Here is a 21,597-nt window from a genome sequence, read left to right on the forward strand (position 1 = left end):
AATAATGTGTTTGTTTCATTTGTTTGAACATATAGAGCCTAGAGTTTCTCAATAAAAGTACATAATAATCACATAACATGTCCATTATTGAGGGGCTATAAGGACTTACAAACCTTTATCTAGGAAACCAACATAAGAGAACATAGTATAGCCTTTTCCTGTTAGACTACAACAGACCCTTCCATCAGTCCACTGCATGCCCCTGAATTTTAACTCTATTGTTCTGCTCATCCCAGTACAGTTTTAGAATTCCGCCTCGATGCGACGACTGTACGAGCACAAAAAAAATATAATTGGTTAAAAGGTCAAATAAGGTGAGAGAGGGCCGTGGTGTTGGTGGTGGTGGTAGACCAATAAACTGCCAATGCACAATGAGCACTTCCACAAACTGGATCCTGTATCAATTACAATTATAAGTTCCGTCAACAAAACAGTTGAAGCATCAGGATATGTTCAATAATCTATCACGTTCATCTACATGAGAGTTCTTTTGGGTTAGAATTGTGAATACAACATATACTCTTATTGGCGTTAGGATGGGTTTATGAGATTTGACTTCGTGACCTACTGTCACATTGGTTTCTAATACTACGTCAAGGAAACATCTCAACCAAAAGTTTAACCGGTTGATATGTAGCCCAAAATATATATACTTACCTCTTCTGTCTCACTGAGAATGCTACCTATGACCTCAAATGCTCTCACATTGAACGTGTAATGTAGCAAACTGAATGAGATGAATAGTATGTTGAGAAATTCATGTTGATCTTTAAAACTAACTCAAAAAGACTAAAACCTCATCAAATGGTAACATTTCTTCTAGTAATACATCAACACCAAACCAATACCCCAATGCCCTTAAGTAGATCTTAACTGAGGGGGTTTGAAAGGTTAGATGTACGCAACTTTACCCTTTTTTGTGATTACAAGGAGGTTATTTTTGACTGACCCTTAGTAGCAAATATCATTTACAATTAAAAAATGCAATTGATTTAATGAAAAAATGTAGTCCGTTATAAATTGAATTGCTAAAACCAACGAACTATAATCTTTGACCTATCGAAATACCTCATTAACGTCAACCTCAGGAGCAAAGAACCGGCTGACAATATCAAACCCAGATCCGAAAGGCGCAGCAGCACTTATGATCAAACCTGTCGCCTAGGCACTTCTTGATTTCTTTGAAGTCTAGGCACGCGTCTATTACAGCCTTTGATGATGGCAAGACGATCTAAGAAAAGATGAGTATTCAGTTCACTTTCATTCAACTCCGACCAGCGAAATCCAACATAGAAGTATAATATAGACAAATAAAGTTCGGTTCACTTCAATTTAGTTTTGTTCAATTCAGTTTTGTCGTCATTTGACTGTCATATTTTCAGCTCAACGCACCAGCAGTTTTTCGATATAAGGAAGAAAATTCGAGAGAATGAAGAGATTGTGACGTACAAAGAGATAATTTATGTCCGTTTTCTTCATATCGATCACGGTTTCGTGAATAAATACTTTGGATAACAATGTGATCTCCTCTATTGTACAATCAGATGTTGCAGATGCAGGAAAATTTAGTTCAATCAAGGACACTTGATTCTTTTCACTGTTCTCCGACTCATATGAGACGGATCCATTCATTTCAGACACTTTCTGGGCTGTCAAAAGGACGGAAAGTGTTGTAAATTCGACTGTATTTGCCTTCACTAAGCCGGATGTGAAGCAAAAGTGTGCAGCTGCTAAAGTCGCGTGGCCACATATTTCGACCTACAAAGTTCAGCAAATACTAGTAATTAATACAAGTTGAGCAGAGTATGCATCTCTATGTCTCTATACAAGTATACAACCGATTCAACTGTATTTTTTTATGTTATATGATACAAAATTCAGTATTGATATCAAATGACAAGGGTCATGGCCTAGGTAGGCTCGTGCATAGACCCTTGTGGCCGAATAATAGTTGACCCCATAGCACACTATTTTTCACAAATTCCGAAGGTCTTTGGCAATTTAACTTTCGATGACCTGTTAAGTTTGAACATTTCCTTCGACGAATCGTCGACCTATAATCATCTATCAATAGAGAAAAATCGTGCATTTTCAAACGGCCGTTATTTTCAAAAAGGTGAAATTTTTATATATTAAAGAAAAGACGGGATTTTTATTATCCAAGGGGTAAAACCAGGATTTTCAAATTTAAATTTTCCAATTTTTTATTCACAATACTTTCTCCATTCAAAAGAAGCATACCCAAAAAAGACAAAAAAATGTAGTCTATAGAGAGAAGAGAAGGTGAAGAAATAACCTCAGTAGTAGGAGCAAACCATCTGAGATGAAATCTGGGATGTGGGGAATCCAAAACAGGAATGGGTTTGAGATAGCATGTCTCAGAGAAGTTGAATTCAGCAGCAACTGATTGAAGCCACTCATCTTCCCTTTCCTCTTCAAGTAAACAAACAGCAGCAGGATTACCCTTAAACTCACAATCAGTGAATGCATCAACCTGTATAACATGATTCACTAAGCGAATTATGGTTGGTTTTGGGCATTTTTGGGTCATTTTAAGCAAATCACAAATTTAATTACACTGGTCAAGACTTAACAAGTATTATAAAGATGCATCCTTTAAAGGGAAATCAGTTGATTCTTGCTCTTCTAGGATTGATATCCATCTTCGTGTCAAGAAACGAACTCAAACAAAAACTTAAGGCTATGAATTATGATTGAAGACTCGTGATATGTTATATATACAACATATAAGGCCCTTTATACGAGAGCTCTTTGCCCTACAATGTATGCCCTACTTATGTATAGTGTTAAATATTCCACTTGAAATGAGGGGTAGATGAGATTCAAACCCATGACAATTTTGTCACGGTGGCTTCTGATACAATACCAAAAATCAACTCAATCAAAAGTTTAAGTTGATGGTTCAAGCCTCATATATGTTATATACTCTATAATATGCTAAGAGGGACTTGGACCTGCTGGACAATGATATTAGATTGTGTAACATAAAAGAAAAAATAAATGACAACCGAATTAATTTTGTATGATGGCTGATACTAGACTAGCATTTTGGATTTGCGCACTAAAACAAAAAGAAAAGAGTGCATAAATAATGAGGAGTCTTTTACCACAACATATTTGACTGGTTTTCTAGTTCTGCCCATCATGTCTGATTCTGATATGAAAATGTTAGGATTTGTTATCTGATCAATATGTAGTAGTCTTAGTTTTGGGAGTTGGAGTAGGGAACAAGACAAGCCTTTTAGGCAGCAGCCACCCCACATTAGTCCAACTTGAAATAGACAAACATTGAGCTCATTCTACACTTATATTTTGACTAATGTCCTATAAATAGTGGAGTACAATTCTTGTTCATGTGAGTTTTACGTTGACTAATGACTCGCTTATACACTTCGTTTTATTAAATTTGCTATATTTATTGTAAAATACTTATAAATTGAAGATGCAAATGTAGCAAAACGGATATCAAGTCATGTTCATTACTATTCTTTATGTTGTGAAGCTTACATGTACGAAAATTGGTGGATTCAAAACGAAAAAGGAAATGTTAGATTGTTACGTTCTAATTTTGCATGCCCACTTGAAATGGTGGCAATGGTTCATGCTATTGGAATGAATGTATATCACAAATCGTTTTATGAGACGGTCTCACCATAAGACGTGCCTCGTATATGAGTTAAATAACCCATATTATGAGAATAAGTCTTTGTTTGAAATCATCTCACCAAGAGACGATCTCTCACAATAGTATCTCAATTTATAATACGTACCTATAAGCATATTTGGTTCGATATGAGGATATTGAACCTGACCCAATATCCCTTTGAGAGTCAGCTCTTGCCTCAGTTGCGACAAATATCATATTTTTCAGACGACACCTGAATTCAATTCTCATTTAAATTCCTCCTCCAACCTACCCTGTAATAAAAAAAAAAAAAAGTACTACTTGTACTTGCTCATTTTTTACTTTCTTTGCTCCCTAATGAATTTTTTTCATAAATTCGATCATGCAACCTGACCTGTATTTTTCTCAAAATTTTCTCAAACTTCAAATAAACTCAAAAGAGATTCTTATTTAAGCAAATCCAATAAGCAATTGTCATAAAACAACCCAAATTCCATTCCCTTTTCATTCCCTACTTCCCATTACAGTGGGACTGGAAAATCTCCCCGTCAAGATGAGGAATTTAATCAGTCTCACCTTACCCAATATGGCTTATTTTTCAGTATGTGGAAATTCTGAAATCATAAATATACAGTATTACAGTAATACTTTAAAGAAAATGAAAGGTTTGATTATAAATTTATTGTAAATAGAAATGAAGAATCGAAATCAATTATATACAGATTCTTATAATTAAGATACAGGCAAGCCCTAACGACTAACATTCTGGAAATTAGAAAGAGTTTCGAGCATTTGAACTTGCAATTCCATCATAGTACAACATATTTTGCCACAAAGTCACCATTTACCTTCCTTGGACATTTTCAGAAAATGGGACAGTGTAAGGAAAGGCATCTCTGATGACCCCGATTTTTTCTTCTTTATCTTCGTCATCTTCACTTCTGAGCCGACTTTAGGTTGTGTCTCAGTTACTGAGACCAAATCATAGAACTGTTCCACAACAGAACCACGATGTCAGATAATTCTCTCAAATTTGATCTTGGCATCAAATGAGTAACATTAAAACGTCAGCTTCACTAACAAGGGATTACTTTAGTCAAATGAATACAAGTTTTGAATAAGAAGCAGGTGAACATATTTGTTTGTAAAGAAGCTTTAAGCATCAGACAAGCCAAAAAACAATCTATATTGTGATTGCATTCCAAAGTTGAAGAAAATGAGGTGAGTCAAATACCTAACTGATTTGCGAAACAATTATGTTTCTCATGAGTGTTCTTTCTCTAAGAAGTGGCTTTCTAGAAGCTAGGTCAAATAAACGCTGATGTTGTTTACAATTTGAATATCCAACTTATATCTCTAATCAAGGTAGTATCTAAAAATCTTCTAAGAACCAAGCTCTAAAGGAAAAATAGAAGCTCTGAAGTGTGAACCTTAAATATCAATATCACCAAGAAGCAGATTATTTTTGTTTAAAAAATAGAAAGATGTAGATTATTGAATGATATAATTTCACTTCTACCTTAAAAAAGTAAAATTGTGCAAAGTGACATAGTTGGTTTACCTCACACACACCATGAAGCAACAATCTGTGGAAAGGATCATGAACCTGAAGCATCAGAACTTCTGCATCATTTTCATCCCCAATAAATGCCCGTATGCGGTTCTGCAAAGAGATGAAAGAATTAGAAAACTACAAGACAATTGAAAGCAAAAAAATGGTACAAGAAGCTGCACAACAATAACTTTGCCAGTTGAAGGTCCACAATTCATAAAAAAACTAAAGAACTTAATACCGCAAGCCACTGATGAAAGTATGTAACAAAATAAGTAGAAAAGTATAAAACAGCACCAAAAACAAACACCATCTTTTGCTAGATTACAATTTTCTTTTTGGGTCAAATTGAGGTTTATAGAAAGTAAATTTTTATCGTAAACACTTTCTTTATCTCTGGTAAATATTGGGGTCCTGTTTCTCACTACTATAACTCAAATAAAAATCATACATTTGCAAAGTCTATAAAAGGTTCGGATGTGACTTGGATCCTTCGCAGGTGTATATTATACAGTAGGCCAAGAATTTATCTCAAAAACATAGCTTGCCATGAGGGCAAAAAGTTGCTTATTTACCTCATAGCTCTCAAGTAATTCTGGGAGAAAGCTACGTCGGAGAGCTTCCCTCGTTCGACAATCAATTCTATGCCATGCATTCATGACTGTCATTTTGTCAGGGTCAACATGGCTTTTCTGCTTTTGCGAACAATGTCTTGAGGACTTCATAATGTTAGCCTACACAAATATTTAAAGACAGTTACAGGCAATCGGTAAAATAATTTGACAATACATGACTTGGATGCAGTTGTACAGGTCAGGGGATCAGTTAATTATATATGCTAGTTTTCTAAAAAGACTACTATCTCTAATTTGTCTAACATGATATTGATAAAGCATCACAAATGGCAGCAAGTATTTACATCCATTTCATGGTTTATCTATTTCACTTCCATGGAAGAGTATCAAATTACTAATCTGAGCAATTAAAAAGGAAACTAGTTGAAGAAGGTTTCATTCAACATTTTCTCAATAATGGAAACTGAACATTTCAAAATATAGAAAAGGAACCTTAAATTTTCTAATCACAATCTAATTACCTCAGATATTTGGATCCTTAATTTTAAACTTAGATGTCTTAAGTCAGAATCTAATTGCCTCAGAAACATCTTTATGAAAAGAAGGAAGTGAGGATGGTATGACTAGGAAAGCAAATGACCTCTTTATCCATGTCTATGTGCCTAAATTTGTCCCAATCGCCCATATTTGCCTTGTAAAATGGAGATAATGGAACCTCCTCACCTGCAGTAAACCTTAGATTAATGACTCAGAAAGAAGCCACCTGTTTCAGATGTCAATTAAACACCAAGTAACTACTATCCACGCATGCATACCATACAGATGCATTATTAAAGAAAAATCATAACTTCACAAGGACACTTAAGGCTCCATTTTTGTATCAACAAACACAAAATTTGTTTTGAAAAAAAAGCATAATCAAAAAACTCAATACCCCAAGGTGGTGGAGCAAATAAGCCCCTAATTTCTTCAGCATTAAGACGGGGAACTAGCTCCATCAAAAGTCGATCATTCACTAATCTACGTGAACGTCGATTGCTAACCTGCATCGTGTTTGAAAACAAAGTCCAAGAGTAATAATTGTTAGAGAAGCACTCAAAGGAAACAGAAGGATGAATAACACAATGCATCATTTAACTTAACAATACGCAGTAGAAAATAAATAAGAGAAAGAAGATAATGACATGCTATTCAGATAGATGCATCTCATATACTCCATTCATGTAAAAAACAATAGTTAACGAAAAGAGTAAATTAAACTCGCAATGTAATACTGAAGTGGTATTGAGGTCGTTGTTTCTACACCAAGGCATAAAGAACAGCAAACAATATCTTCATTTCCTCTCCTCAAAACTCATCCTCTTGGATCCAAAAACTCACTGCCCCAACCCCGGCTCCCAGAATAAGCCAATAATTTATGGGGAGGGGGTCCAACATTTCCGTATCAACATTACAATAAAAAGTATAGGATGAGGAGATCGAAAGTTGGGAAAAGTTTAAGGTATTTGAGCAGTTCTGTTAGGTTGCTAAGATATGCAGTCAGTTAAACGTATGATTAAATAGTTCTGCCCCTGCTAGTCCCAACCCACCAATCTCCAGATGATCAATACTAAGAACTAAGATGCTTATCAGAGTAGGTGATTTGTTTGGTGCTTAAATTTGCAGTTTAGGCAAGTAGAAAGTTAGATTAGTGGGCAATCTAAATGACCCAATGAATGTCATGTCGAAGAATTTTAAGAAAAAACCAAGAGTATGGGAAAGGGACAGAGACAAAAATGGTATAAAAGAAAAGCAAAAAAAAAAAAACAAAAAACAAAAACCTGTAAAAAGTTAGCATCTCAACAGATGAAGTCAAGATTATGTTTCCATAATAAGTTGCAAATAAAGGATTTAATCCTCACAAAATAAGGACATATAGAAATTTGCAGAAAATGAAAAAAAAAATTACATTGGAAGCTAAGCTCTCGAGAAACTCGATCTTCTTCTCGATCAAGGCTCCACGAGATTTAACTGTATCACCTAATTCAGAAAACAACGAAATTAGATCAAAAAAATCAGTAAAACGAATAGTCACTTGGAAATATCAATCAAATTAAAATTATGCAATTAAATTCACAAAAATATATGAGACCTTGTTCGTCTCCGAAGATGGAAGCATAGAGAAGCAAATCTTTTTCTTTCTGAAAAATGTCGGGAGTCGCCATGATTGAATTGAACAACACAAAAGAAGATGACAATTTATGTCGCGATTAGGGTTCGTGAAATGAAAGGGGGAAAAGTCTTACCTACGTAAAATGGGATATTACAATTTAAGGGTAAGAATATACTCCTTATATCATTTTACTTTTCCTATCCCAACAAAATTCTTTGATTTATTGATTTATTCTACTTAAAAATAGTCTTATAATAAACGAGCTTAAATTAAAGAATTTATATTTTAAAAATTGTATTAGTTAGGTGAGCTTAAAATAAAAAATTTATATTTTAAAAATTATATTAGTTAGGTTATTCGGTCTATATATATATAAAGATTTTTTCATGATAAGACTATCTCACATAAAAATTTGTAGAATTCTTTTTGTTTTCTTAATTTTAAGTTAAGTTTGAAAATCAAAAAAACTGACACAACTCATTACAAAATGCGTTAGAGAAATTTCATTTTGTCACAACATTGGGAGAAGCCCTAATATTGGACGATTGTCCTCCTCATGGTAACTTATAAGTTATTAGTTTTACGAATAAGTTTAGTGTAACACAAATTATTAAATGAGAACGTTTTATTGTGAGATGCGCTTGCGCACCTTACATATGGGGTTAGGCCTTAAAGGTGCTTGTTCGGATCATCAGGTTAGATTTTCTAGATGGTATAAATTGTGTCTTATGTCCACCTTAGGAAGAGAATGATTAGGTGAGAATTGATCACACGACCTTAAATAAAAATATTAATAATTACTCTCTAATTAAGATAAAATCTAATTTTCTAATATTAATAATCAAAGTTATATTCACGACCACAATCATACAATTTAATAAAATAATTGAAAAAATCTATGGCGATTTCGTAGAGTTTTGCCAAATATAGAAGTATCATTCAATTTAATAAAAAAAATGGAAAACAACTCATGGCGATTTCTTAGAATTTTATCAAATATAGAAGTATTAATTTAATAGGACTATACTTGATTGAGTGCATGGCAATTTATTTTCCTAAATCATACAATTTAATAGTAGAACTGCAAAATAACATATGGCGATTTCTTAAAGTTTTGTCAAATTAGACAATTTAATAAAAAAAAACTGAAAAACAACACATGACGATTTCTTATAGTTTTGCCAAATATAGAAGTATTAATCTAACAGGACTATAATTAATTGTGTGCATGACAATGTATTTTTCTTAATCATATACAATTTAATAAAAGAATTGAAAAATAAGAGTTTTGCCAAATCATATAATCTATACCTAGTTAAATTGAGTAAATTAAAGAATATAATATTATATGTTTATGTATGTCGATGCTAAAAAAACCATGCTTTGCACAAATTTTTACACTAATATATAATATTTAATAAAAAAATATCCAAAATAATAGCAATATTTTTCTGAATTTCCTAAAATATCTCAGCTTTTAATTAACCATTATGATTAACCATGATTTATTCAAACTTTAAAAGGCATTTGCCTCTATATCCAAACAAGTAAATTGACGTACTATTAAAGATAGTTTGAACGAAAAATAAAATAAAATGAAAATTATCCCTACTTTTTTTTAGTTGAAAATACCCCTACCTTAACTCACCACCAGTTCACCACTATTTATTTTATTAATTTTATTAAATTTAAGTCATTTTGATTGAATTAAATTTGATTAAGGATATAATATAATATAATAATTATTAATTCTAGTGCAAATGAAACACAGGAGTCCGTATAAGTGCCCCAAATCATCAAGTCCTTGCTCTCCTGCCGTAATTCAAAAACCCTAGAAACCTCACTTCGACTCCTCATAGGGGTCGCCATGGGAGAAGAACACAAAGCGAGAGAAGAAATTGGTCCGATATTCAGAGATATTCGTCGCTATTATTGCGAGTTTTGTGGTATTTGCAGATCTAAAAAATCACTCTTGAACTCTCACTTGATCTCTCATCATCAGGTAATACACTAAGTTCGTCTTGAAATCTCACATTTTTTTTTTTGTTTTTTCCCCCCCTTGGATTTTGTTGAATTTGTCTCTTAATTTTGACTCTTCTGATGCGTAATTACAGGAAGAAATGGAAAAGAAGAAAGAGATTGAAGGTAAGGGAAAAAAGAGTAGTAATACTTGTGAAGAATGCGGTGCTGCTTTTAAGAAACCAGCTCATTTGAAGCAGCATTTGCTTAGTCACTCTCTAGAGGTATTGCTATTTTTAATATATTAAATCATAGGCACTAAATTTTTTCTTTCTGGAATTGTTGTACGGATTATTTATTCGTTGATGAGATAAGAAGTATTAATAAGTTTAATTACTGTAATGTCTTTGTGGTTTGACGTTTTTAATAATGATTTGTGACGTGAAATGTAAGTTATTGACTGTTGGAGATTGATTTAGGGAAATCATTCTCAACTAAATTTATGAGTAGTGAAAAGCTAAAGCTTTTGATGGTTTTGATTTAGCGAGTGTGAATCCATGTGTGTTGATATCGGTAGATTCAAGAGCAAAAATAAGATTATTTGTCCATAATGGGTTTTAGATAATTAAACTTGCATACCTTGTTATTTACAAATGGGGATTAGTATCAAAACGAAACACATCATAACGGTTAATTATATGACTGGCATTAGCATGTAAAGCATCTAATAAAACATAGTGTCAACTAAGTATATAAGTAGTGAAAACGCTTTGCGGTTTGGCTTTAGTGGATTTGAATCTAGGTGCGAGGATTTGTAAGTTTAAGTGCAGAATTAAGACTAGTTTTCTACTGATATTTAAGTGAAATACACCATCAAACTGTTGTTGAAGATTAGTGACTAGGGTTGAATAGAAATACATGATCAAATTTATTTATTGGTAGATGCTAAAAGTTTGATAGAAAAAAGGTTTGACAATGTTGGCTAGTACCTTCAATTAAGGTTAGTATTTTAGTAATATGCAATGTTAAGCAACACTGTATTTTAACGATAAAAGTGTAGTATCCAATCAATTTACGGTAAGGTTTGTGTTTTTCGGTTGTTTTGTACAATTTCTATTGCTGATTTTTGTTAATATTGCAGATTGTGAATAAATGTGGAAGTGTGTGAAGCATTGGATCCCATAGAGAGAATTCCAAAATGCGATGAGGCTTTGCTATCTTGTAAATCTTGACTGGACTAGTATCAGGATGGGGGACCTCCTGAGAAGCTCCATCAAGCCAAGCCTCTGACACGCACTCTTTTGAGGTTTGAGAATTAGGACAATTTTTCAGACAATCTATAGAGTGCTTGTTGTGCTTTGTTTTAAACTGAACAAAGTACGTGTTTTATCCGCAGAGGCCTTTCTCTTGTTCGGTAAATGACTGCAATGCGAGTTATAGAAGAAAAGATCACTTGAATCGCCACATGCTGCAGCATGAAGGGAAGTTGTTCAGATGTCCTATAGAAAATTGTAATAAAGAGTTTGTTGTTCACGGTAATGTCAGTAGACACTTAAGGGAGTTTCATAAGGATAAGCGTAAATGCGACGGCGAGAAGGGACCTGACAAACATGTTTGTCGGAAAACAGGGTGTGGAAAGGAATTTAAATATGCTTCTCAGTTGCAGAAACATGCTGAATCTCATGGCAAGTTTTGTTTGCTTCCTATGAATGTTTTAAAATTTGTTTCTGAAACTAATGGACGATTATACCTTTTTCAGTCTTGAAATCTTCAGAAACATTTTGCGGGGATCCCAAGTGTATGATGTCCTTTTCCAATCTTGAGGGCCTGAGGGAACATATCAGAACTTGCCACCAATATGTAAAATGCGAGGTTTGTCGTTCTAAGCACCTAAGGAAAAATTACAAACGGCACCTCCAAACTCATGAAAAGCACCTACCCACTACAATTGAATGCAACTTTGAGGGTTGTGACCATTCATTTACCACAGTAAGTTCTTATAATAAGACCCAACTTTTTCTTTTTTGTTGCTTCTTTAGATGGATGGGTAAATTCATAAATAACCTGCTTTCAATATTTGATTTGACAAACAGAAATCAAATCTACAGCAGCATATCAATGCAGTGCATTTGAAACTCAGACCCTTCATGTGTGGCATACCTGGTTGTGGCATGACATTTGCTTTCAAGCATGTGCGGGATAACCATGAAAAATCTTTTCGCCATGTTTATGTGCCTGTAAGTGAATATCCTTTTATGCGTCTCTTCTCTCAATTTACACGGCGTAAGCAATTCTATTCAAGGCGTTTTGTTGACGTATATGTTTTTTACAGGGAGATCTCGAGGAATTCGATGAACAATTCAGATCAAGGCCTCGTGGTGGGCGTAAAAGAAAGCTACCTTGTATTGAGATGCTTATGAGAAAAAGGATCACCCCACCTAATCAATGTGACAGTTTTCTTAGTGAAAGCTCAGACTTTCTCTCTTGGTTGCTTTCAGATGATGAGGATTGATGCATCATTTGATATTCGAGGCTAAAGCAGCAACTTTTGCTCGGTAAATTTGTAGATTTTAGGATTTAGGATTGTCTATTACCTTAGATAAGTGGATTCTACTCATTCTAGGATTCTATAATCTTTTTCGTGCGAAGGGGTCCTAGATGTTGATGGAAGGCTGTGTATGTATGTAACTACGTCTAATTTTTTATCATTTGAAATTAAAGATATTGTAAATTAAAATCGTGAATTGGATAGCGTGAAAAACAAAAGTGTAGTACTTATTAAAAACCAGAGGAAGTAATATTCAGATCTTCTGTTGCATTATAATATGCTCAAATTCTATGCTTTTTTGTTGGTGACTTATGGTGATCTTGGATGTGCTCACATTCTGAACTGTTTGATTAGTGTTTAGTTTGGATTTCAGTAATGGCCGGTTCCTTTGTAAATTGTGATGAAAATGCTTTGTAATATCAAAATAGTCATATGGAGTGTATATATATAGTGCATTTTTTAATGATTGTTTTAGGGTGAGAAGAATTTGTTAAGTTGACTGTTAGACCTGCGATTAATGTAGAATTTGATCAATTAATGTAGAATTTGGTAAGCGATAGAAATGTATTGGGAGGAAAAATTTTCGATTATAATTTTCTTTACTTTTTTAACTGTTTTTTGTTGAATTTTTAATTTTAAGTTATAATTCCAATTAGAATGAACCACTTGCTACTGTTTGAAAACTAGATAGAATGAGAATTGAGTTGAAGGTGGCATTGTACTATTGTGGTGCAAGTGTGTCATAGTAGTCGACTAATAGTATAGACGTATTACGAAAAGACTAATTCTTAGTTAAGACTATGCGCTCATATTATGTAGCTCACTTTGCACATGAACATTAAAACTATCGAATTTTAGTCTTATTTGATTTGCTATAGACCCCATAGCCAATCGAAAATTAGTCATAATTTATAATATTGAGATTTTGACCCATAAGCTGAAAATACCAGAAAACTGGGTCAAATATTAGAAAATTCAAACCCGACTAATTTTTTCCGTTTTCAGTTTCATTTCATCATTTTTAGTCGAGATTCATTGCACTTTAAATTAAAATCTCATTTTGAATAGCCAAAATTAGTATATTAGTATTTTTTATATAAATACTCCCGATAAAACAAAAAACAATTAATATATTTTTTTTTGAAAAAATTATTGATAGGAAAAAAAATTAAAGTTCATCCAACATGCTAAATTAACCCAAACTCAAGTAAAAAATAACCTAATTCAAAAACATAGCTATAACATGACACCTATATTGAAGGTGGTACTACTATTACTATAGTAGTGTGCATGTGTATTACTAAAGAATCACTGCTCTTTTCTGCGCTCGTAGCAGAGGCAGTTGTAGTGTTGTACTATTCACTCAATTACATTTCCTTTTTCACTGGAAAAAAAAGAAAGAACCCTAACGTTCATCTTTGTCTTTCACTCCAAAGTTGCCAACTTTACCTTTTTTTCTTCTCTTCTGTGAGTAACCCACTTCACCTTTTCTCTTAATGCTAGCTTGTTTTTTTTTTTTTTTTTTTTTTTTTTAAATGTTTTTTCCTTTTTTTTTTGTATTTTATGAATTTTTTTGGCTTTACATTGATATAGAAATCTTCAGGTTTCATAAATCATAAACCTTTTTTAATTCTATAAATTGTTATGTTGAAATCACTAAAGCTTAAGTTAGCAATATGGTTTAAGTATGTTCAGTGTATTTTCATGTTTGTGTAGCTTTTATTTGCATATAAATATCCCCTGTTTTTTTTTTCTGTAATTCTCTCTATTCATTGCCCAATTGTTGTTAATATGTAATTTCTTCAAACAACTTGTTAGTGATGGGTTTAAATTTCAGCCACCCCTCATTTAAAGTGGAATATTTACAGCAAGTACGAGGAGGGTGTGTGCTTCATCCATATTTCTAGCCCAAACCTCATCCATCAGCTTAAGCTTTTGGTTGAGTTGGTCTCTTGACACAATTTATGATAGCACATGGAGTTTTGTTGGTGAAATCCATTTTAATGGATGTTTGAAGGCAATGGTAATCTTGGGAAATGATCTTTTAGAGAAAAGTAGTTGTCTTTTGCTTGTGGGTTCTTATTTAATTATGTGTACTCTATGGTTAAGACCTTAGACCATCATCAATGGTGTTTTAATTAACATGAACTCAATTTTTTGTGGAGAGAACACAAAAATCATCCATTCCAATGGTGGCTAAAAAATCATGAGATAGTGATGATTTTTTAAAGCATATGTTAGTAAACAAAAAATCATGAAAGGTGAAATTTGGTGGGTTTTTTTTGACCAACATTGTGATTGGTAGAGTATATAACATATAATGGGGCCTCAACCATCTACTTAATGAAAGGTGGTTGAGATTTAAACCCGTGACCTCTTATCACGTTGGCTTCTGATACCATGTCATGGAACCCACTCAACCAAAAGCTTAAGCTGATGGTTGAGGCCCCATGATATGTTATATACTCTAATAGTGATTCTTTAAGATGTGGGGTTTCTTACATGATTGGAGTTGTGCAAAGTCTCTGATCACACACAGCTCCTAAATAAAGGGCCTCAATATTGCTTTTGATTCACATTAGTATTTTTGTTATGATTAGTGGTATGGTTATATTTTTATTTAATGATCAATATATTAAGACAACATCATGACTCTAAATAAAAACACTAAATTAATGTTTCTCGTTTCTCGTCTTGTTTCTGGTATCGTATCTGAATTTCGTTTTGTGTAAATAGAAATGCTGGAGAACTTTGTATCAAATCTTTTTTCCTTCTAATTTCCGACTTGTTTGATTATCCTTTATCACATTGTTTGTTTGTATCATTCGTGCTAGTGATTGGACAAACAATGATCAAAGGCGAGCTAAAATCTTTCGGTTCTGCTGATTGTTACAACAGAAGTCTTTCATTGATTCCAGCTGATCCGACCAACCATATTACGATGGGCAGCCAAGATTGGGATGGAGATACAACACTGTCTGCCAGTGCATTCTCCGGGGCCCAAATGAACACGATGTATAATGTTATTGCTAACCCACAATCTGTTGCATTGGCTGACCATAATCTGCCGATGCCTGATTCACTGATCAGTAATTTCACACTGGAAACCTGCGACAATTCTGTTGAAAGCTCACAACTTCCATTCGGTTGGCCACAGGATAGTAGTGGAAACAACATGTTTAGTAGTTTTGTGGTGAATTTCTCCTCTTAGTTCTATTTCAATTTTGTATGCTAATGTTAATTGTAATTTGATCTTGTGGAATAGAGGTGTTCGACGGGCCGGGTCGACCCAATAGGTCAAGGGTCAGGTCACATTTTAACGGGTCTTTAGCAGGTCAGGTCATTAACGGGCCTTGATGTAAAGGCCGGGTCGGGTCGGGCCGGATAGTTATAGGAATTGGTTTCGAAAAAAATTTACCACTTTTTTTATATTTTTATATGAAATCATTATATACATAGGTGGGTCGACCCAACGGGCCATAAAGTAGAATAAAAAAATTATTTTATGAACTTTTAAAAAAGGGTCAAAGTGGGTCGGATTTAAACAGGCTTTGACTCGTCCCGACCTGGCCCATTTAAATTTTTACCTAACCTGCCTTTACCCGGCCCGTGGAACACCTCTAATGTGGAGTAAATGGAACTTGGAAGTTAGAAATTAAGCGTTGGGATTATCTTCTCAGCCGTTGAATCACTGGATTCCGAAGGAAGAACCTGTTTCAAGCGAGACTTGTATGAATATGGACTGGAAAGAAGCTGAGGTGACAACTTTCTTATAATGTTCTTCAGCTTGCTTTAGCATATCATATTGTCTATTTGAATGTTTTTTCTGATTCTCTCAAAATAATCTATAAAAATTACAACTATTCGATCTTTCTGCTTGTTATATGCTCAGTTGCAACAGAGTGTACACACGGTAAACTTGAACGATGCCAATGAATTTCAGTCCAATTTAAAAGGAGAGGAAGACACATCTTATTCAGCCCCAAAACCCTTGAGGAGTATGTGCAAAAAAACCAAAAACCGATCAGAAGCTGATTCCGTAAGTTATACTGCTTTACTAGTTAGGTGTACTGTCACTTCCGATATGTTTTTGAGTATTACATTCTGAAATGTTCCGAGTTAATCTTTTTCTCAAGTTTTTTCGGCTCTATACATCAACACATGCATTAACTTAGTGTAGAAATAATATTTAAGCACTTACACTTATGTCCTTTTGAGATTGCTACCGATCTATCAATAGCAATTTCAAAGGGACGGAGGGAGTATGTAGTACTTCAAAAAGGAGAGTCTTGTTTGCCTTGTAGTTTCCATCTAAATCTGAATCACAAATTGTTGTATGAGACGGTTTCTGGTCTCACTGAGAGACGCGCTTCTTATTTGAGTTCGTTTCACCAAGAGACGGTCTCTCACAAGAGTAGTTTGTCGGCCTTTACCGTTGGTATGTGGCTCTCTTTCTACCTTTGAAGGAAAAAACTTCTAGTCAGGGGTGTCTATACAACATCAGTAATATCACTGTTGGATAATTATCGTAATTTATATTCATAAGTCATAATCATTCTTTAGTTTTCTGATCTTGAAATGATGGTTTTGTGTGTTATTTTACTACTGGGTTTTTATATTTTACAATAATATGTACTGTTTTATGATCATATTAAATCCATTTACTTGGGTTCCTAAATTTTGCTATCGTGCAGCGTCGCAGATCCATTATTGCTCAAAAGGTGAAAGCACTAAAAGAGCTTCTTCCTGGAACATTAAAGGTGATGAGGATCTTATTTGCTAGTTTAATTGTGTGTCGTGTTGCAAGTAGGAGTGGTATAAACAATGGGAAGGGGTATAAAAGTGCTTTTGGGAAACTTTTCTAATAGTTTCGCATGTCACTTTATGGGACCGATGTGTAAGTTAATCTTCCGCTCTTACGAAAGTGGTACAGATCATGTTAATCGATACTTCACTAGACAATAATAAGGGCTAGTATTGAGTGGGTACATAAATTGTTTCTTTAGTTTCATCTTAGGATCTACTTACTCTTGTATGGGAACTTGAATAAAAAGTGACTTATTCAAGCTCTTTCGTTTAAAAATTAGAATGGTTTCGTTAATTATCAAGGAAACAACTCAACCAAAAGCTTAAGCTGATGGTTGAGGTCCCAGGATATGTTATATACTCCAACACGCTCCCTCACACGAGAGCGCATTAGGCTAGAATTGTGGATACAACACAAGACCTCCTCATACCTGGCACTAAATATTCCACTTTAAATGAGGGGTGGTTGAGATTCAAACCCGTGACCTTTTGTCACATTGGCTTTGAGATCATGTTAAGGAACCAACTCAATCAAAAACTTAAGCTGATGATTGAGGCTCCAGAATATGTTATATACTCTAACATTAATTGTTTTCTTTGAGGGTTTATCTTGAAGCAGCCTGTCTCCATTTGAAGACTTCATACGTCTTTGCTCTATATTGACGTTATATTTGATTATAGGTGTTCAAAATAGACCCGATGTTCCAATATTTACTTGACTTTATAACCAAACCCATTTTGACCAGACTTAAAAGTGGATTTACAATTATGTAAAAGCCAATATGAGCACAAAATACCGACTTTAAATCGACCCGAAACACCCTACCCGAAATCAATCCGATAACCCGAATGAACACCTCTACGTTCCATCAACAATCGCTATTGTGGCATTTTTTATTATTAGTACTAAAGTTGTCACCTGTTTTGTAGAACTATGCTTAAATTACTTTTGTTTCGGTTGTGACGCTGCAGGGTAGTAGGGGTAACCAAGAATCCATTGTGCATGATTTCACCAGTTATATAAAATATCTTCAACTTCAACTCAAGGTAGCCGTTCTTTCTCTGTTTTTGACCATGTTTTTCTAACATGACATATTGAATCAATTATTCTATTTTCTTTTATTCTGTCCTAAAGCAATTTACGGACTTTTAGATCGTAGGTAGGAAGAGGAAATTTTTTACTGTAATTCTCTGCACGACGTCTGTTCCTTGTTTAAATCACTCTATCCGTAAGCCTGTTTTCGTTGTCCTGGTTGCCGTTGGTGGACAAAAGTAGATTGCGTTTTGTAAGTTCTTGACCTGAAAATTGCTCAAATAAGCTGTTGTATTGATCCAAAGTTGCAAACAACATTTCTTCTATACTTCTTTTTGTAATTATTTATAGAATAATTGCGAACTACAACCTAAAATTATATGAATTTTGCAGATTACAGTCTCAAGGTTTATTTTTTGCGAATTATAGTCACCAAATTATCAAAGTCTACATCGCTTCGGCCAAATCACAAAATTCCAAACACTAAAATGCTCAGAATTATGTGATTTGGCCTGAACACTATAAACTGTGATACTTTAGTGGCTGTAATTCACAAAAAATAAACATTGAGGCTGTAACTCGCAAAAATCCCAAACTTTAAGATTGTAATTCGCTTATTATTGTTGTTTATAATATGCAATGAACCTATGGACACATAGAGCTATATTGATAGAATCTATATGTACATACAATGGTGCCATAGCCCGTATGTGATAACGAGTAATTGACAGAAATAGAGTCTATAGACACTCTTCGATACTTCCTTTTGTCTAAAAGTAATATAAAGTGTCCCAAATTCCCGTCCCCCTATTTGGTTTAAGGGTACAATTTATCAATCCAATTGTAAACCGATACTTCATATCGCTTTTTAGTTGCAACATTTTTCTCGAAAAACTCTCATACCCGGAAGAAATGTTGTAATAAAAAAGATGGAGCAAGCGTTATTTTAAGAATGAACCTTTTCCCAGGAAATTTTAAAACTAGATAGACGTGCAAGTATGTGACTATCAGTATAAAGTGAACTATATAGATGTACACCACTGCACGACAACGCAAATCTTTTTGGTGCACTGGAAATTGTTGCTGGATTCTGTCCAAGAGACTAATCGTAAAATGTTATTGACCTTTTTGCGGCATGAAATTTAAACTTGGACATCCAGGAATTGAGCAGAATTCGACTGGGAGGTGAATCAGGCTCTAGTCCTTTGCGGTTTATTGAGGTACTTTCAGATTCCTGCATTTTCCTTTGTGCTTTAATAGCGGATCCTGAGATTCGAATTTCACTATTCGTTTCTAAATTATGTGAGGAATCTAGGGTTACGGTCACTACCATCCAGATGCACAGAAGTTTGATGAGTCTTTGGAAGAAATTTTCGGAAGCCTATTCGAAGAGAATCCAGCTGGAGCTCAGGAAATTTTGAAGAACAATGGCCTATACACCGTATCCGTAACTTCATTTGAGGCATTCTTGTGCAAAAGGTAGATATTGAATGGGTCATGGCGTACTTATTTTGTCGAGGAAAAAAGATTATTGTATATATGGAGAATCGTAAACTCCTTGTGCCATCATTGAAGAACTCGCTTCGTGCTTGGATGAAAGTAACGTCTTTTTATCTTCGAAGAATGCTTGCCTACTCGATAATTTTTGCTTGCCAAGTTCTGTATGATGTACCGTCTTTATCCCATTTTACTAGATGGTTTAATGTTTCAAATGAACGCTGATGATGATAGCAAGGGCTTGGTTTATAAGAAGGAAACGATGTATGAACAATTGTGCTGGTCGAACGTTAGAGGTCGAGTTTCATGCTAGTTATTCTAAACTAACATGAAAGTTGGTGAAGAACGACACATCATGATACTTTCTGTTTTGTTGAGCTTGCATGCTAAAAATCTGGTACAATTCTGTTTCATTTTTCCATGGTTTTGATATTTCCGCTATGATCTTTCATGTTTCATGAAGAAAATTAAAGCGTTGGCATTGTTGTTGATCTTTGTTGAGGCAGGAGCACTATTCGTCTAGTCCCTATTTTGCAATTAGTCAAATAATAAATTCTTGACCCATTAAATCAAAGCTGATTGATTTGAAACCAACCCTTGTCAACAGGTTGATAATAATATAATTAAAACAATCCCTACTAATCATAAATAAAGATATACTACTATGATAAAACAAGCCATTAGACCATTACTAATTAATAGTTTATAAACATGGTTATTAGACGAGTCTAAACTAGAACGAGTCATTTTGTAAGTCAGTGTAAATTGTTAGCAAGTTAGGGCGGGTGATAGTCATGGGTCATTATTAGTCGGGGGGGGTGGTTCCTGTCGTGATGGAGCACCTACTTGTTGTGTCCATCATGCCTCGTGTTAAATCACACCATAACAGGTGAACAATGTCGTATCATGTTGTACTTTGGGTATCCAAAAATGAGGCTGAACCATGGAAAGTTGAAAAAATGAAATAGATAAGCGAATTTATAAAAAAAAAACACGAAATAAGTTAACAATCATCTTATTTCTAAAAATAAGCGTCTAATTTTCAAATCTGAGGTTTTGTGTTGTTCACAGTTACTCTAACTGCGAACAGGTGCTTAATTTTTTAAAAAGGCAAAGAAGCTGTTCGCAATTAGTAACTGCGAACACCATCGAGCATAATAACAGCTGCGAACACCATCGAGCATAATAACAGCTGCAGGTCTCTTCTTCCTCATTTTCCCTTAATTCAAAACCCTAACTTATTAAAACTCGACATTCCCCTTTCAAAAACCACTCTTGGACTACCTTCAATCCATCAATTCTTACATTCCTCTTTTAATTTGGCACTTTAAATTTAGTCTGGGATACTCTAGCTTGCGCAAAGATAACTTTTTATGCATGTTTTTTAATATATATATATATATATATATATATATATATATATATATATATATATATATATATATATATATATATATATATATCTCGTTTTTTAGGGTTTTAATGAATTTTGGTTATTTACTCGAATGTAGGTCACTAGTTCTAAAATCTACACTCTTTTTATTCATCCACAACTGATGAAGGTAATATTTAATTGTTTTAATAGCTTTATTTTGTTGTTTTTTGAAGTATTGTTGTTGATGAGCATATTGAATTAGTTGAATATTATGTACATTTATTAGAAATTTTGATGTTGTTATTAATTGATTTATTAGTTGAATTTTATGTACATTATATATGTATGAACTTAGTTACATTATATACTTTATTACTTTATATATCAAAAAGATTATAATTAAATGAATTTGTAAGTCTTTATTCGCATTTAAATGATTAAGTCTTTATTACTT

At 33.8% G+C, this 21,597-nt stretch overlaps 4 protein-coding genes across 6 annotated transcripts; 2 read left to right on the forward strand and 2 right to left on the reverse strand.

Moving 5' to 3' along the window:
- Nucleotides 1-83: 83 nt before the first annotated feature.
- LOC130826686 (uncharacterized) lies at nucleotides 84-2,551 on the reverse strand. Its single transcript, XM_057692253.1, is given in 5 exon segments — nucleotides 84-395; nucleotides 1,069-1,158; nucleotides 1,160-1,231; nucleotides 1,450-1,758; nucleotides 2,297-2,551. Coding segments are annotated over 5 exon segments (816 nt in total). The 3' UTR covers nucleotides 84-305.
- Nucleotides 2,552-4,237: 1,686 nt separating this feature from the next.
- Nucleotides 4,238-8,150, reverse strand: LOC130827697 (uncharacterized). Its single transcript, XM_057693514.1, has 7 exons — nucleotides 7,905-8,150; nucleotides 7,722-7,792; nucleotides 6,708-6,816; nucleotides 6,414-6,496; nucleotides 5,774-5,932; nucleotides 5,208-5,309; nucleotides 4,238-4,636 (listed from the first exon to the last, which is right to left on the reverse strand). The coding sequence occupies exons 1-7, from the start codon at nucleotides 7,975-7,977 to the stop codon at nucleotides 4,484-4,486; spliced, it is 750 nt and encodes a 249-aa protein (XP_057549497.1). The 5' UTR covers nucleotides 7,978-8,150; the 3' UTR covers nucleotides 4,238-4,483.
- Nucleotides 8,151-9,676: 1,526 nt separating this feature from the next.
- Nucleotides 9,677-12,725, forward strand: LOC130827696 (transcription factor IIIA-like). The gene is made up of 6 exons (XM_057693513.1): nucleotides 9,677-9,927; nucleotides 10,040-10,168; nucleotides 11,281-11,569; nucleotides 11,644-11,873; nucleotides 11,978-12,121; nucleotides 12,217-12,725. Exons 1-6 carry the CDS (start codon nucleotides 9,793-9,795, stop codon nucleotides 12,394-12,396), a joined length of 1,107 nt encoding a protein of 368 aa, XP_057549496.1. The 5' UTR covers nucleotides 9,677-9,792; the 3' UTR covers nucleotides 12,397-12,725.
- A 994-nt stretch (nucleotides 12,726-13,719) lies between these two features.
- Nucleotides 13,720-20,181, forward strand: LOC130827698 (uncharacterized). Of its 3 annotated transcripts, none has more exons than XM_057693515.1 (8): nucleotides 13,720-13,899; nucleotides 15,267-15,625; nucleotides 16,113-16,190; nucleotides 16,325-16,471; nucleotides 17,127-17,192; nucleotides 18,211-18,285; nucleotides 19,432-19,491; nucleotides 19,587-20,181. In XM_057693515.1, exons 2-8 carry the CDS (start codon nucleotides 15,281-15,283, stop codon nucleotides 19,752-19,754), a joined length of 939 nt encoding a protein of 312 aa, XP_057549498.1. In that variant the 5' UTR covers nucleotides 13,720-13,899; nucleotides 15,267-15,280; the 3' UTR covers nucleotides 19,755-20,181. The 3 variants fall into 3 exon arrangements, with proteins under 3 accessions (XP_057549498.1, XP_057549499.1, XP_057549500.1); XM_057693516.1 differs by having other exon boundaries at nucleotides 15,331-15,625; XM_057693517.1 differs by lacking the exon at nucleotides 19,587-20,181 and having other exon boundaries at nucleotides 18,392-19,452.
- The last annotated feature ends 1,416 nt before the right edge of the window (nucleotides 20,182-21,597 follow it).

The sequence above is a fragment of the Amaranthus tricolor genome, chromosome 11 (genome assembly GCF_026212465.1).
Source record: "Amaranthus tricolor cultivar Red isolate AtriRed21 chromosome 11, ASM2621246v1, whole genome shotgun sequence".
In the NCBI taxonomy this organism is placed as follows: Eukaryota; Viridiplantae; Streptophyta; class Magnoliopsida; order Caryophyllales; family Amaranthaceae; genus Amaranthus; species Amaranthus tricolor.